This window comes from Triplophysa rosa, linkage group LG9 (genome assembly GCF_024868665.1).
Source record: "Triplophysa rosa linkage group LG9, Trosa_1v2, whole genome shotgun sequence".
NCBI classification, from domain to species: domain Eukaryota; kingdom Metazoa; phylum Chordata; class Actinopteri; order Cypriniformes; family Nemacheilidae; genus Triplophysa; species Triplophysa rosa.
The window spans coordinates 26,457,605-26,473,629 of NC_079898.1; the positions used below are offsets into that span (position 1 = coordinate 26,457,605).

General features: G+C 39.2%; 2 protein-coding genes across 2 annotated transcripts in view; one reads left to right on the forward strand and one right to left on the reverse strand.

Moving 5' to 3' along the window:
* The window catches only part of nid1a (nidogen 1a), a 28,319-nt gene extending 25,939 nt beyond the window's left edge, over positions 1 to 2,380 (reverse strand). Inside the window, exon 1 of the mRNA XM_057341919.1 lies at positions 2,135 to 2,380. Within this exon, the coding sequence (XP_057197902.1) occupies positions 2,135 to 2,338 (204 nt within the window). The 5' untranslated portion in view covers positions 2,339 to 2,380. The remainder of the gene's footprint in view (positions 1 to 2,134) is intronic.
* A 3,526-nt stretch (positions 2,381 to 5,906) lies between these two features.
* Positions 5,907 to 14,008, forward strand: gpr137ba (G protein-coupled receptor 137Ba). The gene is made up of 7 exons (XM_057342814.1): positions 5,907 to 6,459; positions 8,745 to 8,794; positions 9,355 to 9,577; positions 11,817 to 11,966; positions 12,054 to 12,182; positions 12,453 to 12,574; positions 12,682 to 14,008. Exons 1-7 carry the CDS (start codon positions 6,091 to 6,093, stop codon positions 12,782 to 12,784), a joined length of 1,146 nt encoding a protein of 381 aa, XP_057198797.1. The 5' UTR covers positions 5,907 to 6,090; the 3' UTR covers positions 12,785 to 14,008.
* The last annotated feature ends 2,017 nt before the right edge of the window (positions 14,009 to 16,025 follow it).

The following is a 16,025-nucleotide window of genomic DNA, read 5'->3' on the forward strand; positions in this document are numbered from 1 at the left end:
AAGAAGTAGATGTTTAATAAAGCATCTGCGGACTTTAAAGCAACTCAACAACACACATGTGAATGTTTGGAGCGAAACTGCATTTCCAGATGTTTTCAGAATGTTACGACACGTGGACTTTGAGTTCTGCTGCTAATCTCATACACACTGATGAAGGAAAACGATGTCTTCCTTCTTCTGACCTTGTCATTCACAAAATCAACATTTTGTTGTGAACTGAAAGACGCAGAGCCGTGCAGTCGGTTAAACAAACACAACGCTCTGGTTAAAACCACAACAACTTCAACACATTTCCTGGAAACGGAAATTGGCAGAAAGACTTGTGGGAAAGGAAGAATTGTAGGAAGAGACTTTATGAATGTTATTGTTCGACCTCAGAGAAAATTCGACATCCACTAAACCACATATTAAACCATTCTAAAGGGTACAGAAGATTATTTACACAATGAACACACATTCACGTCTTTCACATCAACATCTGACCCTAATTACAACTCCTGGTTTTGAGAACGACATATCACTTCATGATATTTTGACAAAATGCTAAATGCATTTTGAATAAATGTAAATAAATGAAGAGTTTGGTTCCAAAATGAGATAACTCAAAATGTTTTTTAAAATGATGTTTTTTTATTGTGCATTCCACTTAATATCACTCAAACTGCTGCTGGTTTGTTGTGATTTAAGCCACAATAACTCAAAAAATAAAAAAGTATATTTCTGAGTAACACAGTAAAAACATTATAACGTAATATAAAACAGGATTTTTGATCTCAGTTTGGAAGCAAACTCTTCAAATGCAAGTGTAAGAAAATGTAAAGATATTCCAAAGAAAGAACAGATCTTCATCATCTGTTTTGATGTGTACTAAGTTTCTTACTTTCAGTCGTTTACACTTCAAAAACATATTTGATAAAAAGAGAAAGATGCCCAAAGAATACACGACAGTATTTATTGTCAACAGGTCGTTTTCTTTCTATAATAAAGTGAATGGCTGTTAAATGAACACTTTCTCAAGTGAAGTAAACTAATGGACAAATGACGTGTTCTACAGTTGAGCAAGATCATCACGGAGGAGAATAAAGAGCTGTTTGTGTGTACTGAAGGCCGTTTAACTGCCAAATGAGCTGTTCCTGTTAACACTCGGTCAAGAAATCACTACAACGCTCATAAAAGAGCAAAGACAAGCACGTGAATGTTTGCAGGCTGTTACCCGCTCAAGCAAGGAAAGAGTTTACACTGAGATCTTTATCAGTGTTTGACTTGTGTTTACTCTAGTAAACAGCACTGGACTGTGATCAGTGACACAAACACACGAACTTCACCAAGACCCAACACACGCATTTCTAAACATGACACAACATTTGTTCATGTCTGCAATGTGCTTCTTTATTTCAATTCATCTTCTTTACTTAAAGCCTTTAGGTATAATGCATTATTAAGGGTTATTAAATGCTGTGACACATTATAATTGTTCATAATGTTCTACATTAAATGTTGTTGTAAAGAATTATAACCAAAATAAAAATGGGAAGTTTGTAGTTGCAATTATTCATGAGACATTATAAGGTGAATTACAAAATTCTGTCATCATTTACTCGCCTCCGAGTTGTTCCAAATGTGTATAAATGTCTTTGTTCTGATGAACACAGGGAAAGATATTTGGAAGAATGCTTGTCACCAGACAGATTTTGCCTCCCATTGACTCCCATAGTAGAAAAAAATACAATGGTAGTTAAAAGTGCGCCAGAACGGTTTGCTGTCCTACATTCTTCAAAATATCTTCTTTTGTGTTCAACAGAACTAAAAATGATCAAGTAACTTTTCCTCCTATGGGAGTCAATGGGAGGCAAAATCTGTCTGGTTATAAGCGTTCTTCCGAGTATCTTTCTCTGTGTTCATCAGAACAAAGACATTTATACACATTTGCAACAACTCGAAGGCGAGTAAATGATGACAGAATTTTTATTTTTGGGTGAAGTATCCCTTTAAAACTACTTTTATAATGCATTATACATATATGCTTTAAGTAAAGTGTTACCATCTTTTGTCCAGGTTTACAGATCCTCTTTGACACTGACACCCATCAGAGATAAAAACACTTTTAATGACGGAGGAGAGTTGAAATACTCACGTAAATCTTGTTGAACTGTTCGTTGTAAAAGGTGACGGGCTTCTCCAGAGAAATCTGCTGCGTCTCATCATTTCCTTCTCCAAGCCTCTGATCTCCTGCGCCTTCTCCAAACGGGAACAAATCCTGTCGCGTTATCCCGCTGACACACACGCACAATCCCAGGAATGTGATCCACACTGACCACCTCTGACCCTGTCGATCCATGACCAACCTGAACCTCGCTGGAGTCTGACTGAAGATCTGCTGCTCCTGAGATACACACACACACACACACACACGTCACTCCTCCTCTGAAGGCGGAGCTCGATTCAACACCATTCAAACGGATTCTGAGGTTCTGCTCACACTTTACATGACAGAATTTCATGTTTGACTGAATTGGGGTCGGTTATGATAGCCCTGCTGAAATAAACAACAGAAACTCAGTCCTACTGGTTTCCAGTGCAAATTCCATTAGGAGCTGTTTACCATTAAACCAGTACAGTGTGTTATTGTTCCAGTAAGATTTAATGACGTTCTGTTGGTTCCCAGATAACATTACACCAAAGGAACCATTACCAATACACTGAAAAAAGTAAAACTTTGGACCAACTTTAAAAAAAATTACTTTAACTTTGGACAACTTGAAAAGTTACGTCAACTTGTTACAAGCATGCAATTATATTTATGGCTTGGTTCAAATCACAATTTATACATTTCAACAAACCACCATTATTGTGATCAGTGTTTGCTTTAGTTGGGCTTTGATCCCTGACTTCGGTTAAATTAAATCTCTTTTCTCTTAAAGTGCTTACAATAGTGTTATAATAAGAATAAGAACTTGTGAATCAATAAGTAAAGAAGAGATGCTTTAAAGCAGGGGTCCCCAAACTTGTTCTTGCAAGAAGTTACTTCGGATGTAATTGAACTAAATACTGTGCAATGTACACAATAGTGGAATTGACATTAAAATTCAAAGTCTAACTTTAAACTGCATGCATTAACGTATCTTTCTCACATTTTTTATACTTTGGTCAGTTAATAAGAATACTTTATGTAGTTTCATTGAATGAATTAAGAGTCGTTTCGTGTCCCGAATTACTGAACTAATTAGGTTGATATAGGAAATAGAAAGTAATTAGTAATAAGTCATTAAATACTTTTTGGAGAGAGTCATTTGCACAGTAATCTAATTACACTATTGAATATGTCATTAGTAACTAGTAATTCATTACTTCTTCAGAGTAACTTAGCCAACACTGTGTCTGAGTAATATTTCAGTACCAAACGATTCAATTTTATATGAAGAAAAAGCATTTTTAAACATTGCACAATAAATAATAACAATTAATATTGCATTTCAGTAGGTTAAAACTGGAACTAATCTACTAGAACTATCTGCCTTGTAACAGAAAAGCAAAAAAACTTGTCATGATCACAATAGTGTTACAAATCACAACAGTAGAATACAGTTGTGGTTGTTTTTTGCTAAACATAATTTCATATGTTAATGTAGAATGAAATGTGGCATTTGTTGACAGTTGATATTGTTGATGTTTTTAATGAGCTATATATGGTATTACGTTGGTAATGTGTGAATCGTGTACACTCTCATCTGTGATGATATCAGAAGCCTCATCAAATGTGTTTACACTTGAGAAAAGAAAACAACTGTTCTTGCGCTAATAACTGAGAACAGATCTGTGAATATGAATGAGATGTCCACAACATTCATCTGCGGGGAGAACACACAAAGTGTTCCTTTATTCATACACATGAGACAAACTTCCATCATAACACAAACTGTTCATTTAGAATACAAAACCACATTACTCAAACATCAGTGCTTTTCTCTGTGATGAAACAAACTGGACTTTGAACCTGAACAACCATCAGAAATGAAACCCGGAGTCATCGTCCTGTGTGCTAACTAACAGTGACAGAGAGAGAATGTGAGGTTGCAACACGCTGTCAAGTGATAAATGTGAACAGAGACTAATTGGATTTGTTAATTTAAATAATGGAGAGTTTGTGCTTGAAACTCCTCCGAACAGAAAGATCTGCTGTGATGAAAGAGCGACACCTGCTGGACAAACGTAGAACCACAGAACCACACGGTATTACCCGTCAACTGAATGAAGCTTGAAAGACACAATACACGTTAAAAGACAAACATGTGTAATGGTTTTAAAACAAGCACATTTTCTTTGTGCTCAATATTATTTCTTGTGATTGAATGCACCGCGCTTCAAAATAAAGAAATAACACAGCCAGATTTAGGGACCAGTAAGATGTTTCGGGAAAAAATGATGACAATAAGGCAGAAATATACATATTATTAAATATGTTTGATATTGAAATAAAAAAGACGACATGGGTTTCGCACTAGACATCACATTTATGAAAGTTACATGATTTCACATTAAAGATAGCATAGATTTGAGTTTAGTTTTATTTAGTTTAATTACTATTTTAAACTAGCATTTATTTTTAGATGTTTGTGTTAATTTTAGTTCAAGTTTTAGCAATTTTGGTGTATGCTTTTCTCAATTTATAACTGATTAATTTATTTTGTATGTTGCTATACAAGATTAATACATTTTTATTTTAGTTTTTGTTTATTATCATAATTTTAGTGCTTTAAACTTATTTCAGTTTATTCTTGAGGCAACAATTCAATTTTTAGTTTTTGCAACAATTTTTAGGTCAATATTTGATTTGATTTCAACAAACAGAAACGTTTTCAAAGTTTTACGTTTAGTAAACTTAAATAACCTTGGCACACAGAACGACTATGATACATCTAAAATCATAAACGCATAAAACAGCTGCAGATCGCATTTAAATCAAAAAACACATCCTGATCATTATGTCACCTGTGATGGATTTGTCTCATATAAACAGTGATTTCAGCTGACCGGTCTCGGACTATGATGACCTCTGACCTCTAATCCGGGACACATTCATCACCACTGCCATGTTAAATGAGAACCCACGTGATGGACATAAATGCCCAAATATAGTCTCAAGCAGAAGGGCAGAAAAAGAGAAGTGACCCTGTGGTGGTTTTATCATATTGGAAAAGTGTCAAAACCAAACGTCTAGAACAGAAGAAAAGCACAAAACTTACAGACACGAACACTCGAAAGATTCAACCAGCCAACATGAGTCTGAATACAAATGTTTCCACAATTCAATGTACTGTACAGTCATTCTCTGCTTGATTTGAGCAAAGCCGAAAGCCAGAAACATTCAGCAGCTTCATAAAACTCAAACATCCGTATGAGACGACTCAGTCCAGTGGAAAAGGGTTTTGCTCAGATGTTGCTCTTTCAGGAGATTTGATGGAGTTCCCAGTTGTGTTTCATTACGGTTTCAGATGTTTCTCCTTAAATTGACAAACAGATTTGTGATTTGTTTGTGTGAAGACTAACCGGGTCGATTGTTTAAAGACGTCAGTTTCTTGTGCAAAGCAAACAACAAAAAGGCTTTACTGAATTGAAGTTGATTTATTTATTGTAAAGCGCTGCATGCAACAACGCTTTACACAGTATTGCACCTGTTCATGTGAAAGAACCAAGCACATAACAATACACCAAAGAAATGTCGAAGGAAACCTATTTAAATCTCCTCATATGCAGAGAAGAGAAAGAGAATTCAAGAGTAAACGTGCTGACATGTGGGAAGAGACCGAAACAGCGCGCGTCCCGTGAGAAAACTACAGTACAGGGTTAAACATACAGCGGTGTACGTCAACAGGGCGTCACGGGGGCCGTCCTCCCTCCCTCCCTCCGCTTTCACTGTCCGCTGCACAACACTCCCTCACATCATGTGCTCAACCATCACAGGAGGAAGTGTGGCTCGCTCCGCTCTGCTTTCCTCTTCTGCCCACCCGTCTGCTCTCTCTTTCCCTCCCTCCACCGAGCGGAGCGCGGCAGACCTTCTCGACGTCCTCCTCCAGGGCCGGCAGGTGATCCATGGAGGCATCCGCACAGGAGAGGAATGATTCTCTGCCACCTCCGCCCACCCTCAGCCCGGCCGTGCCACCTTACGTCATGCTGGGTCTGACGGTGGCGTACACCGGCTTCTACTCGCTGCTCTTTGCTTTCGTGTACGCTCAGCTCTGGCTGGTGCTGAGATACGGACACAAGCGCTTCAGTTATCAGACGGCGTTTCTGTTCTTGTGTCTGCTGTGGGCAGCGCTGCGCGTCCTCCTCTTCTCCTTTTATTTCAGAGACTGTGTGACAGCCAACACGCTGGGGCCCGTCTCCTTCTGGCTGCTCTACTGCTTCCCGGTGTGTCTTCAGTTCTTCACGCTGAGTCTCATGAATCTTTACTTCGCACAGGTGAGAACACAACAAGCGTCCTTTGCACCTCCCAGTTAAAGCCAAGGACTGTAAAAGAACTTTATGGCAAGTGCATGGGCAATTCTCTCTTAATAAAGGGACAGTCCACCTAAAAATCACAATTCTGTCATCATTTATTCGCTCTCGTGTGGTCGTAAATCTGTATGCGAGTCTTTCTTCAGTGCAACACAAAAGCAGAGCTTTTGAGAAATGTGTCGGTGGTTTTGTGTTCGTACAATGAAAGTCAATGGAGTTCGGTGTTGTTTGATGATCGACATTCTTCAAAATATCTTCTGCTGTGTTCCGAAGAAGAAAGAAACTCATACAGGTTTGACATGACATGAATAAATGAAAATATTTCAATTTTTGGGAGATCTATCCTTTTGAGTACCACATGAATATCATTCTGGTAGTTTTACATTTACACTTTTTTAGACAACAAATCTAATTCAGTACAATTGTCTACTAAATGACTATATATTTACTGCAGTCTACTAACGTGTATCACAGTATTTCTTCATGTGAGTTGCAAAACCAGAAACAGCATTTACAGAAGTGGCGGCACATTGGCAATCAGGTGGTGATTTGTTATGATGTTGTAATGCAACAGAAGAATGAAAACAACAGCCATGTACAACTCATCCAGACCTTCACATTAACTTCAGCTTATATGTCGCTTTCAATAACACCGTCTCACCGCAGATTTGCAAAAAACGCAACTCACGTCTTCAGATGCAGAACAGTTCTTCCTGTTTTATTCTTGTGATTGAAGCTAGAAATGCAAATGAATCACACATCTGAGAAACAAACCAGAACTGAAACCACATGCATTTATTAAATGAAACATGTCTCAGTCAATGCTCTTCGTAGGAAAATGAGAAATGAACAACGAAAGTATTTGGAGACTGCGGTTGTCAAACATTAGTGTCCACAGTTCATGACTTTAAAGTCCCCGTGAACCCAGAAGTCGCGATCGTTTTTACTTCCGTATTCTGACGCATTTCCGAGTGAAAATGAATTTCAAAAGAGAAAATTAGTGGGCGTGGCTTGCGTTTTTACTGCGAACTGATTGGATGTAAAAAAACAGCTGTTGCATTTTGAAATGAAACTAGCAGCAGACTGACAGTTGAAGGGGAGGAGTTAACGGTTGCTCCGCCCAAGCCGTCTAATTTACAGTAGGTCATGACAGGGCGGAAGTGCATTTTCAGATTTTAACTGAAGATTATGAGGGTACATGAATTTAAAAAAGAGAATGACCCACATTGATCAACTATTTACTATAAACGCTGCAATATTTCATGAAAAATAAGAATTGTTATTTTTTATTTGAAGTGAAGAATCGCACATGTCACTTGTTTTCATATCTTGTTATGTCATGCAACATCAATCAAATGTTTTCAAGAATGAAAAGTGTAAACAGTGTTTTCACACACTCTTCAGACTTCAGAACCCAGATCAGCTTGTTGACATGTGATGTGCTGTTATATTGCTTCAAATGAGATTACATAAGAGCGTCAGTGTGAGAACTGATTGAAGTTGTGTTGTTATTCTTGGTTCGGACATCTTAAAGCGGCCGTATCTCAGACAGTTTCTGCATATCTCATGTTAATCTTGAGTACTTACAGAATAGTATCGCACCCTTCAAATATCTGTAGAGTCTTTAGTTTGATCACATTTATAAAGACAGATGCAGCTGTACGATTATTTCCGAAAACATACGACGCGTGTGGGAGGGACATCAGTTTCACTCACCGCATGCGGTTCATGTCCGGCATCTTTTATCGCTGGGACCGAAGTTCCGTCTATCAGATTCAAACCATCTCCAAATCCAGCGTTATATCCACCGTTTCTAGAACATTCATCACCCAAATGCAGTGAGCAAACAAACACCTGAACTTCACGAACGTATTCTCTCTCTCTCTCTCTCCTGCACACAAGTGAAAGTGACGTCTGCGCATACTCCTTCTCCTGCTCTCCTTGATTGAAGTGATGCCGCGTGCTTTTCCAGGAGAATTGTCCAATAAGGGACTAAGAAAAGTTGTTACAAAACGGATTTTCATGTTGGAAAAAAACTTTCGGAAACCTGTAAGAATGCTGGTGGAGTGAATCAAGCACAGATATACTACGCCATACGTCCAACTCGTTTTTGACAAGTTGACCATGTTAAGCATGAGAAGACAACACGTTTAACATCGTAAATAACTCACGCATGAATCACCGCTGCACGGCCGCTTTAAGATGTGATGTGATATTCACACTCACCTGCTGTTTGTCTTCCATAACAGGTGATTTTTAAAGCCAAGTCGAAATATTCACCAGAACTTCAAAAGTACAGGTAAATATGAATCCTCTGAAAACTGTTACGCTATTGTTTATAGTTGTAGGTTATGGTTAACCATAAAGCCCAGTTGTAATAACATAAGACGCCACATTTATAAGTTAACCACTTATCTTTATAATTCTACATCCTATATAACAATACATTAAAACCGGTGTGCGGTGTTAAGATCATATAACTCAAAAATGTATTTGTAAGCTTTTTAGAGCTTTTTCAGGATGAAATATTTCATGTGAGAGAATCAACAAAATATAAAAAACTGATAAAACTGTTTGGTTTTTGAAAATAATTCACTTTTTGTCAATTTTGAATAAAGCCTATATTTCCTAATATACTGTTGTTTGCTTTTTTTTGCCAAGTAATTGACTTTTACCAGTAAACATTAGTAAATACCAAGTTTAGTGTTTTGTTTTCTCTATTTTGTACCATAGGCTTCATATTTTGCTGGTTTCAATCTGAGGGGGAAATAAGAGCAAACTGTACAAATATTTCCTCCAGTTGTCACTACTGTATGTTTGTGAAGGTGTATTGAGTGTGTGTTTGTGATGTGACGTCAGGTGTCCTCTGTACGTGCTCTCACTGTCCATCAGTCTGATCTTCTTACTGGTGAACTTGACGTGTGCTCTGCTGGTGAAGATGACAAAGACAGACCGAGAGATCATCGTTCTGGTGCGTGTGGCCATCAATGACACGCTCTTCGTCCTCTGTGCCGTCACACTGGCGCTGTCTCTCTACAAGATCGCCAAAATGTCTCTGGCAAACATCTACCTGGAGTCCAAGGTAAAACACACACGCGCACAAACACACGCACACACACACACACACGCACACACACACACACACACACACACACACGCACACACACACACACACACACACACGTCAATACGATCATTGTTGATATGCATGAGGGTTGATGGTATGCTTTACCAGGTATCATACTGTATCATAATCTAGATGATGTTACTTTCTTACCAGTATGATGGTGTAGCTAATAAGCGTAACAAGCGGTTTAGTTTATCGTTATTGGCGCACAGAACACGACCCACGACAGCACACACACACGCACCCCACACAACACCAACAGAGTGTACACACACACACACACACACACACACACACACACACACATGTCTGGTTTACTATCCCCGTGGGGACAGTCCATAGGCGTAATGAGTTGTATACTGTACAACTGTATATTCTATCCCCTAAACCAACCCCTAAACCTAAAGATCATAGAACACTTTTTGCATTTTTAGATTTAAAAAAAATATCGTTCTGTACAATTTATAAGCTTTTGTGCCCATGAGGACCTCAACCCCACGGTGACACGAGTCCCCATGTGTTGGTGTGTATTCAGGTTTAGGTCCCCACCGGGATATACAAACATGAACACACACACACACACACACACACACAGATTTAGTGTGTAAAAGCTGTGACACATTTAAAGGAAGATTAAAATAAAACATACATGTAAACTCATAAATACTACCATGATTAATTACAAAAATCTTAAAACATTATTATTGTACATATAGGTTTGAAAACCTCATGTGAACAAACGTTTAAGTCTCATCTGTGTCTCACACTCTTTTGGCTCCACAAAGAACCTTTAACATCTGAAGAACCTTTATGTTTCACAAAAGGTTCTTTAGATTATAAAAAGGTAAGAAAGAGATGCTTCTTTAAAGAACCTTTGACTGAACGGTTCTTTGTGGAACCAAAAATAGTTCTTCTATGGCATCCCTGTGATAAGTGTCACGGTCCCACCTTCTTGTTTCTGAATTTCTAGTCGTGTGGCGGGATCGGGGCAGAGCCCTTAGGTTCTATGTGAGGAAACCATGAGATGTTTATGTTTTGACATCTCATGTGTTTTCTCGTGTCTTGTCATTGGCCCCGCCCCTCTCGTTTCTTGTATTGTTTCCCGCCGTGTCTTATGTTTCACACCTGCCCTCGCTCGTTATCCCTCGTTTGTCTTTCCTATATATACACTCTTGTTTCTTTGTCTTGTGTTCGTGGATTGCGTTTCACGTGTACGTGCTTGTTCGTGTCGGTTCCCTGAGTCCCTGTATTGTGAGTTGTGGTTATTATCATTTAGTTCTGGTTTTTTCCCCCTTGAGGGAAGTTTTTGGTTTCTAGTTTGTATTTTAGTTCGTCTTGTCAGACACCCCCTTGTGGGTTTTCCTTTGTTCAGAGTTTGATGTTGTTCTGTTAATTAAAGTATTTATTTGTTAACCCCTTCTTCGCTGTCCTGTATTTGGATTCTGTCACGGGCTGGCGTGGAAAGAAGCACGTACACGTGAAACGCAATCCACGAACACAAGACAAAGAAACAAGAGTGTATATATAGGAAAGACAAACGAGGGATAACGAGCGAGGGCAGGTGTGAAACATAAGACACGGCGGGAAACAATACAAGAAACGAGAGGGGCGGGGCCAATGACAAGACACGAGAAAACACATGAGATGTCAAAAACATAAACATCTCATGGTTTCCTCACATAGAACCTAAGGGCTCTGCCCCGATCCCGCCACACGACTAGAAATTCAGAAACAAGAAGGTGGGACCGTGACAGATAAGCACCTTTATTTTGAAGAGTGCAGATATTTCTCCTGAGAGTCAGAGATGTCACAAACGTGTCTGTCAAGAGACGTCAACAGCGTGTCAAACTGAGCTCAGATTTGTCTCGTCTGCATTCAAAAGTCAATATTATTGAAGATCTCAATATGAGCTCAAACATTTCTCATCACATTTACTCAAACGCAGATGATTTGACCTCTACGATCCACATTCATTTACACCTCCAGACTCTTCATGCGTTTCACTTTTTTCTATTTTAAGACTAGGTTGAAACACACCTCAGAACTCCATCAAATCTCATGAGCTAAGAAAGAGCAGCCTATGAGCAATAAGATTTTCCCTCTAAACTTTTGCGTGACTTAAATGTTGATAAATCTTCAGCGTGCAGTGAATCGGTGTAGTGTTGTATTATGGTGTTATGTGTGTTGTGCACAGGGAACGTCTGTGTGTCAGGTGACTATGATCGGAGCGACTGTGATTCTGCTGTACGCGTCTCGCGCGTGTTATAATCTAGTGGTGCTCGCGCTGGCCAACGTTCAAAGCATCAGCTCGTTTGACTATGACTGGTACAACGTGTCCGATCAGGTGGGTGCTTTCGCTTCCGCAGAAACTAATGCAAAATAAAATCATCTGTGGCGAAGCAATGTGACGCTGCTTTATTTTGTTCAAAAGGCCGATCTGAGGTTGACGTTGGGCGACACTGGATATGTGGTGTTTGGGGTGGTCCTGTTTGTCTGGGAGCTGTTGCCCACCTCTCTGGTGGTCTTCTTTTTCAGAGTTCGTAAGCCGGCTCAGGACAGGGTACGAGACGCTTTACACATAAACAAATCACGCTTAAAAAATGTATACATGTCAATGCCGTCATTTTGTGGTTCCTCAGCTACAGAAGCTTGTAAAGAATCTATAAGCGCCTCAAACATATTGGAATGCACTGAAGAAACCTCGAGTTCATCCATTTTACGTGACACGAGGGCAATGAAAACGATATTTTAATGCAAACATAATATGCTCAAGACTGCTGTTTTCAAGCCCCGCCCCTCACCTCTGTTCTTCTCTCTCGTTGGCTGCTAGAATGGATCCGTAATCCCTGGACGCATGTTCTCATCCAGAGCGTATTTCTTTGACAACCCGCGGCGTTACGACAGTGATGATGATCTGGCGTGGAGTATAATACCACAGAACATGCAAAACAGGTATGATTTAGGTTTCAAAATCAACGAGTAAATGTGAAATGTGTTACAGATTATTTTGGGATTCTTTATGGCACTTTTATAATGTTTCTCTCTTTTGTTTTATCCAGTTTTATGTCTGATGGTTATGAGTGGGGCAGTCAAAGCAGCAGGTTCCCTGCGGACACCGAGAGCGCGTCTCATCTAGAAGCAGAGGATTTACATCCATCCTGAAACATTCCCAATGAGAAATCTGCTTGTTTTGCACATGCCCACACTGTGATGGGTAACTGTATGTACTACTATGAACGTCAACAACAATCTTTCTGAAGATATCTCAAGAGCACACAACAGTAGAGGTCTGGACCTAAGAATACATTTTTTGGAATGACTTAATTCTTGGTGTAGGATTTTAAAACCCATAGTTTTATGAGGTCACATAGACGTCAACGGGATACTACACCCAAAAATGAAAAGTAATTCATCATTTATTCATTGTCATGTTATTTCAAATGTTTGTAAGTTTCTTTCTTCTTCAGAACACAAAAGAAGATATTTTGAAGAATGTTGATAATCACCGAACTCCATTGACTTCCATTTTAATGAACACAAAACCACTGAGACATTTCTCAAAATATCTTCTGTTGTGTTTCACTGAAGAAAGACATGCGATAACTTCTGTATCTGTACCGCTCTTCACAGACCTACAAAGCTAATCTGAATCATTCTGAACGAACACTTTGGATAAAAACAAAAGAGAGAAACATTATAAAAGTGCTGGAAATCACACAGATTACCCATAAAGAATCCCAAAAGTGTACTGGATGTCTTAACATACAGTATATGAATAAGAATATGAATTATTGTCAGATAGTAATACCAACATGCCACTCTGTGAAACTTTGGTTTTATTCCGTTTTAGCACCCTAACGAAAATAACAAAATGTTTATTTGGTCAAAACTGTGAACACGTGACATTCACACGTCTGTATCTTTGAGAGGTTGAGTTTCCCCAGACTGCTGCATTATAATGCATTAACACAAATACGTTTTTAAGACAATATAATGGATTGGTGTCCATTGTTTTGATAAATACATTTGTATTGTTTGTTTGTACAGCTTGTATCTCTTTTAAGCCTTTGCACTTGTGTGGTAAACGTCACTTTGTTTCTACATTAATAAAAAAATCTCTTGCAATCACAACATATTTATTGAGATGAATTGAACTTGTCGAAGTGATTCAATGAAACCTTTGGTCAAGTGACTCAGGCTGCAGACATGAATAGACTTATCATATTTCCTTCTTTATTTTCTTTAGGAATAATCATGATAAAATAAATAAGATTTTCATGAGCAATTCTATGAGAAATTTTCAGTAAGATTTTATAGTTGTTATTGGTAAACTGTACCGAGTGTTATTGTGATTTTATAAGAATGTGGTGAGTGTCGAATAAAGAATGGAAGTAATGTTTTAGTTCTCTTTAGACTGACTGTATTTGCTCCTCCAGTATAATAAGAGTTTTGTTCGGTTCTATGCCTCGATTCATTCACCAGAACAACACAGTGTGTTTCTCCATTCAACATTTTATATACAGTATCTCACAGACCTCAGTACACCCCTCACATTTTAGTAAACATTTTATGATATCTTTTCATGTGACAACACTGAAGAAATGACACTTTGCTACAATCTGTACAATGAGTGTACAGCTTGTATAACAGTGTAAATTTGCTGTCCCCTCAAAATAACTCAACACACAGCCATTAATGTCTAAACCGCTGGCAACAAAAATGAGTACACCCCTAAGTGAAAATGTCCAAATTGGGCCCAAAGTGCCAATATTTTGTGTGGCCACCAGTCCTCTTCCACTCCTCCATGACGACATCACGGAGCTGGTGGATGTTAGACACCTTCCGTTTAAGGATGGCCCACAGATGCTCAATAGGGTTGAAGTCTGGAGACATGCTTGGCCAGTCCATCACCTTTACCCTCAGCTTCTTTTGGGGTGGTTATCATGTTGGAATACTGCCCTGCGGCCCAGTCTCCGAAGGGAGGGGATCGTGCTCTGCTTCAGTATGTCACAGTACATGTTGGCATTCATGGTTCCCTCAATGAACTGTAGCTCCCCAGTGCCGGCAGCACTCATGCAGCCCCAGACCATGACACTCCCACCACCATGCTTGACTGTAGGCAAGACACTCTTGTCTTTGTACTCCTCACCTGGTTGCCGCCACACACGCTTGACACCATCTGAACCAAGTAAGTTTATCTTGGTCTCATCAGACCACAGGACATGGTTCCAGTAATCCAGCAAACTGTTTGCGGGCTTTCTTGTGCATCATCTTTAGAAGATGCTTCCTTCTGGGACGACAGCCATGCAGACCAATTTGATGGAGTGTGCGGCGTATGGTCTGAGCCCTGACAGGCTGACCCCCACCCCTTCAACCTCTGCAGCAATGCTGGCAGCACTCATCCGTCTGTTTCCCAAAGAACCTCTTGATATGACGCTGAGCACGTGCACTCAACTTCTTTGGTCGACCATGGCGAGGCCTGTTCTGAGTGGACCCGTCCTGTTAAACCGTGCTGCAGCTCAGTTTCAGGGTCTTGGCAATCTTCTTATAACCTAGGCCATCTTTGTGTAGAGCAACAATTCTTTTCTTTGGTTTCTTTGGCATGAGGTGCCATGTTGAACTTCCAGTGACCGGTATGAGAGAGTGAAAGCAATAAAACACCAAATTTAACACACCTGCTCCCCATTCACACCTGAGACCTTGTAACACTAAAGAATCACATGACACCGGGGAGGGAAAATGGCTAACTGGGCCCAATTTGGACATTTTCACTTAGGGGTGTACTCACTTTTGTTGCCAGCGGTTTAGACATTAATGGCTGTGTGTCGAGTTATTTTGAGGGGACAGCAAATTTACACTGTTATACAAGCTGTATGCTCACTATACAAACAAACGTGAATTGAACTGATTATTTAGTAAGTCTTCTAAAAAACATATAACAGCATAGCATGTTCATAGTTCACTACACTTCACTTGTTGTTACATGCACAGTGCAAGATTTTTCTGTCATCATTTACTTACCCTCATGTAAAACAGTCCCCTTCATCACTGTCACAAAGAAATAAATACATTCTGAAGGTTGACAGCAGAAAACAAGTTGCTTATCTAATTTTTAAAAATAGAATAAACGTTCAAATTAATAAGAAATGACATGCATTTTTTAATTTGATTTCCCACAATTTCTTGTAGGCCTTTGTAGAGCAGAAACAAGCATATAAGCCACTGTTTCTGCATTAAATTCCATACATATTTCTATATATCGTGTGTGTGTGTGTAAAGAGAAACCTCAAACAAATGTTGTGAGTATACAAGTGGAACACGACTGTGGTATAACAGTGACACCTGATGGACAAACACGAGTACTACTCACATCCACACTTTTACTGTAGAAATGACTGGATCA

Excerpts from the sequence above, each read along its gene's own strand:
- gpr137ba (XM_057342814.1), top strand. The coding sequence starts at position 6,091 with ATGGAGGCATCCGCACAGGAGAGGAATGATTCTCTGCCACCTCCGCCC. Across the intron at positions 8,795-9,354 it reads CCAGAACTTCAAAAGTACAG|GTGTCCTCTGTACGTGCTCT; the intron begins GTAAATATGAAT and ends ATGTGACGTCAG. Across the intron at positions 12,183-12,452 it reads GTAAGCCGGCTCAGGACAGG|AATGGATCCGTAATCCCTGG; the intron begins GTACGAGACGCT and ends GTTGGCTGCTAG.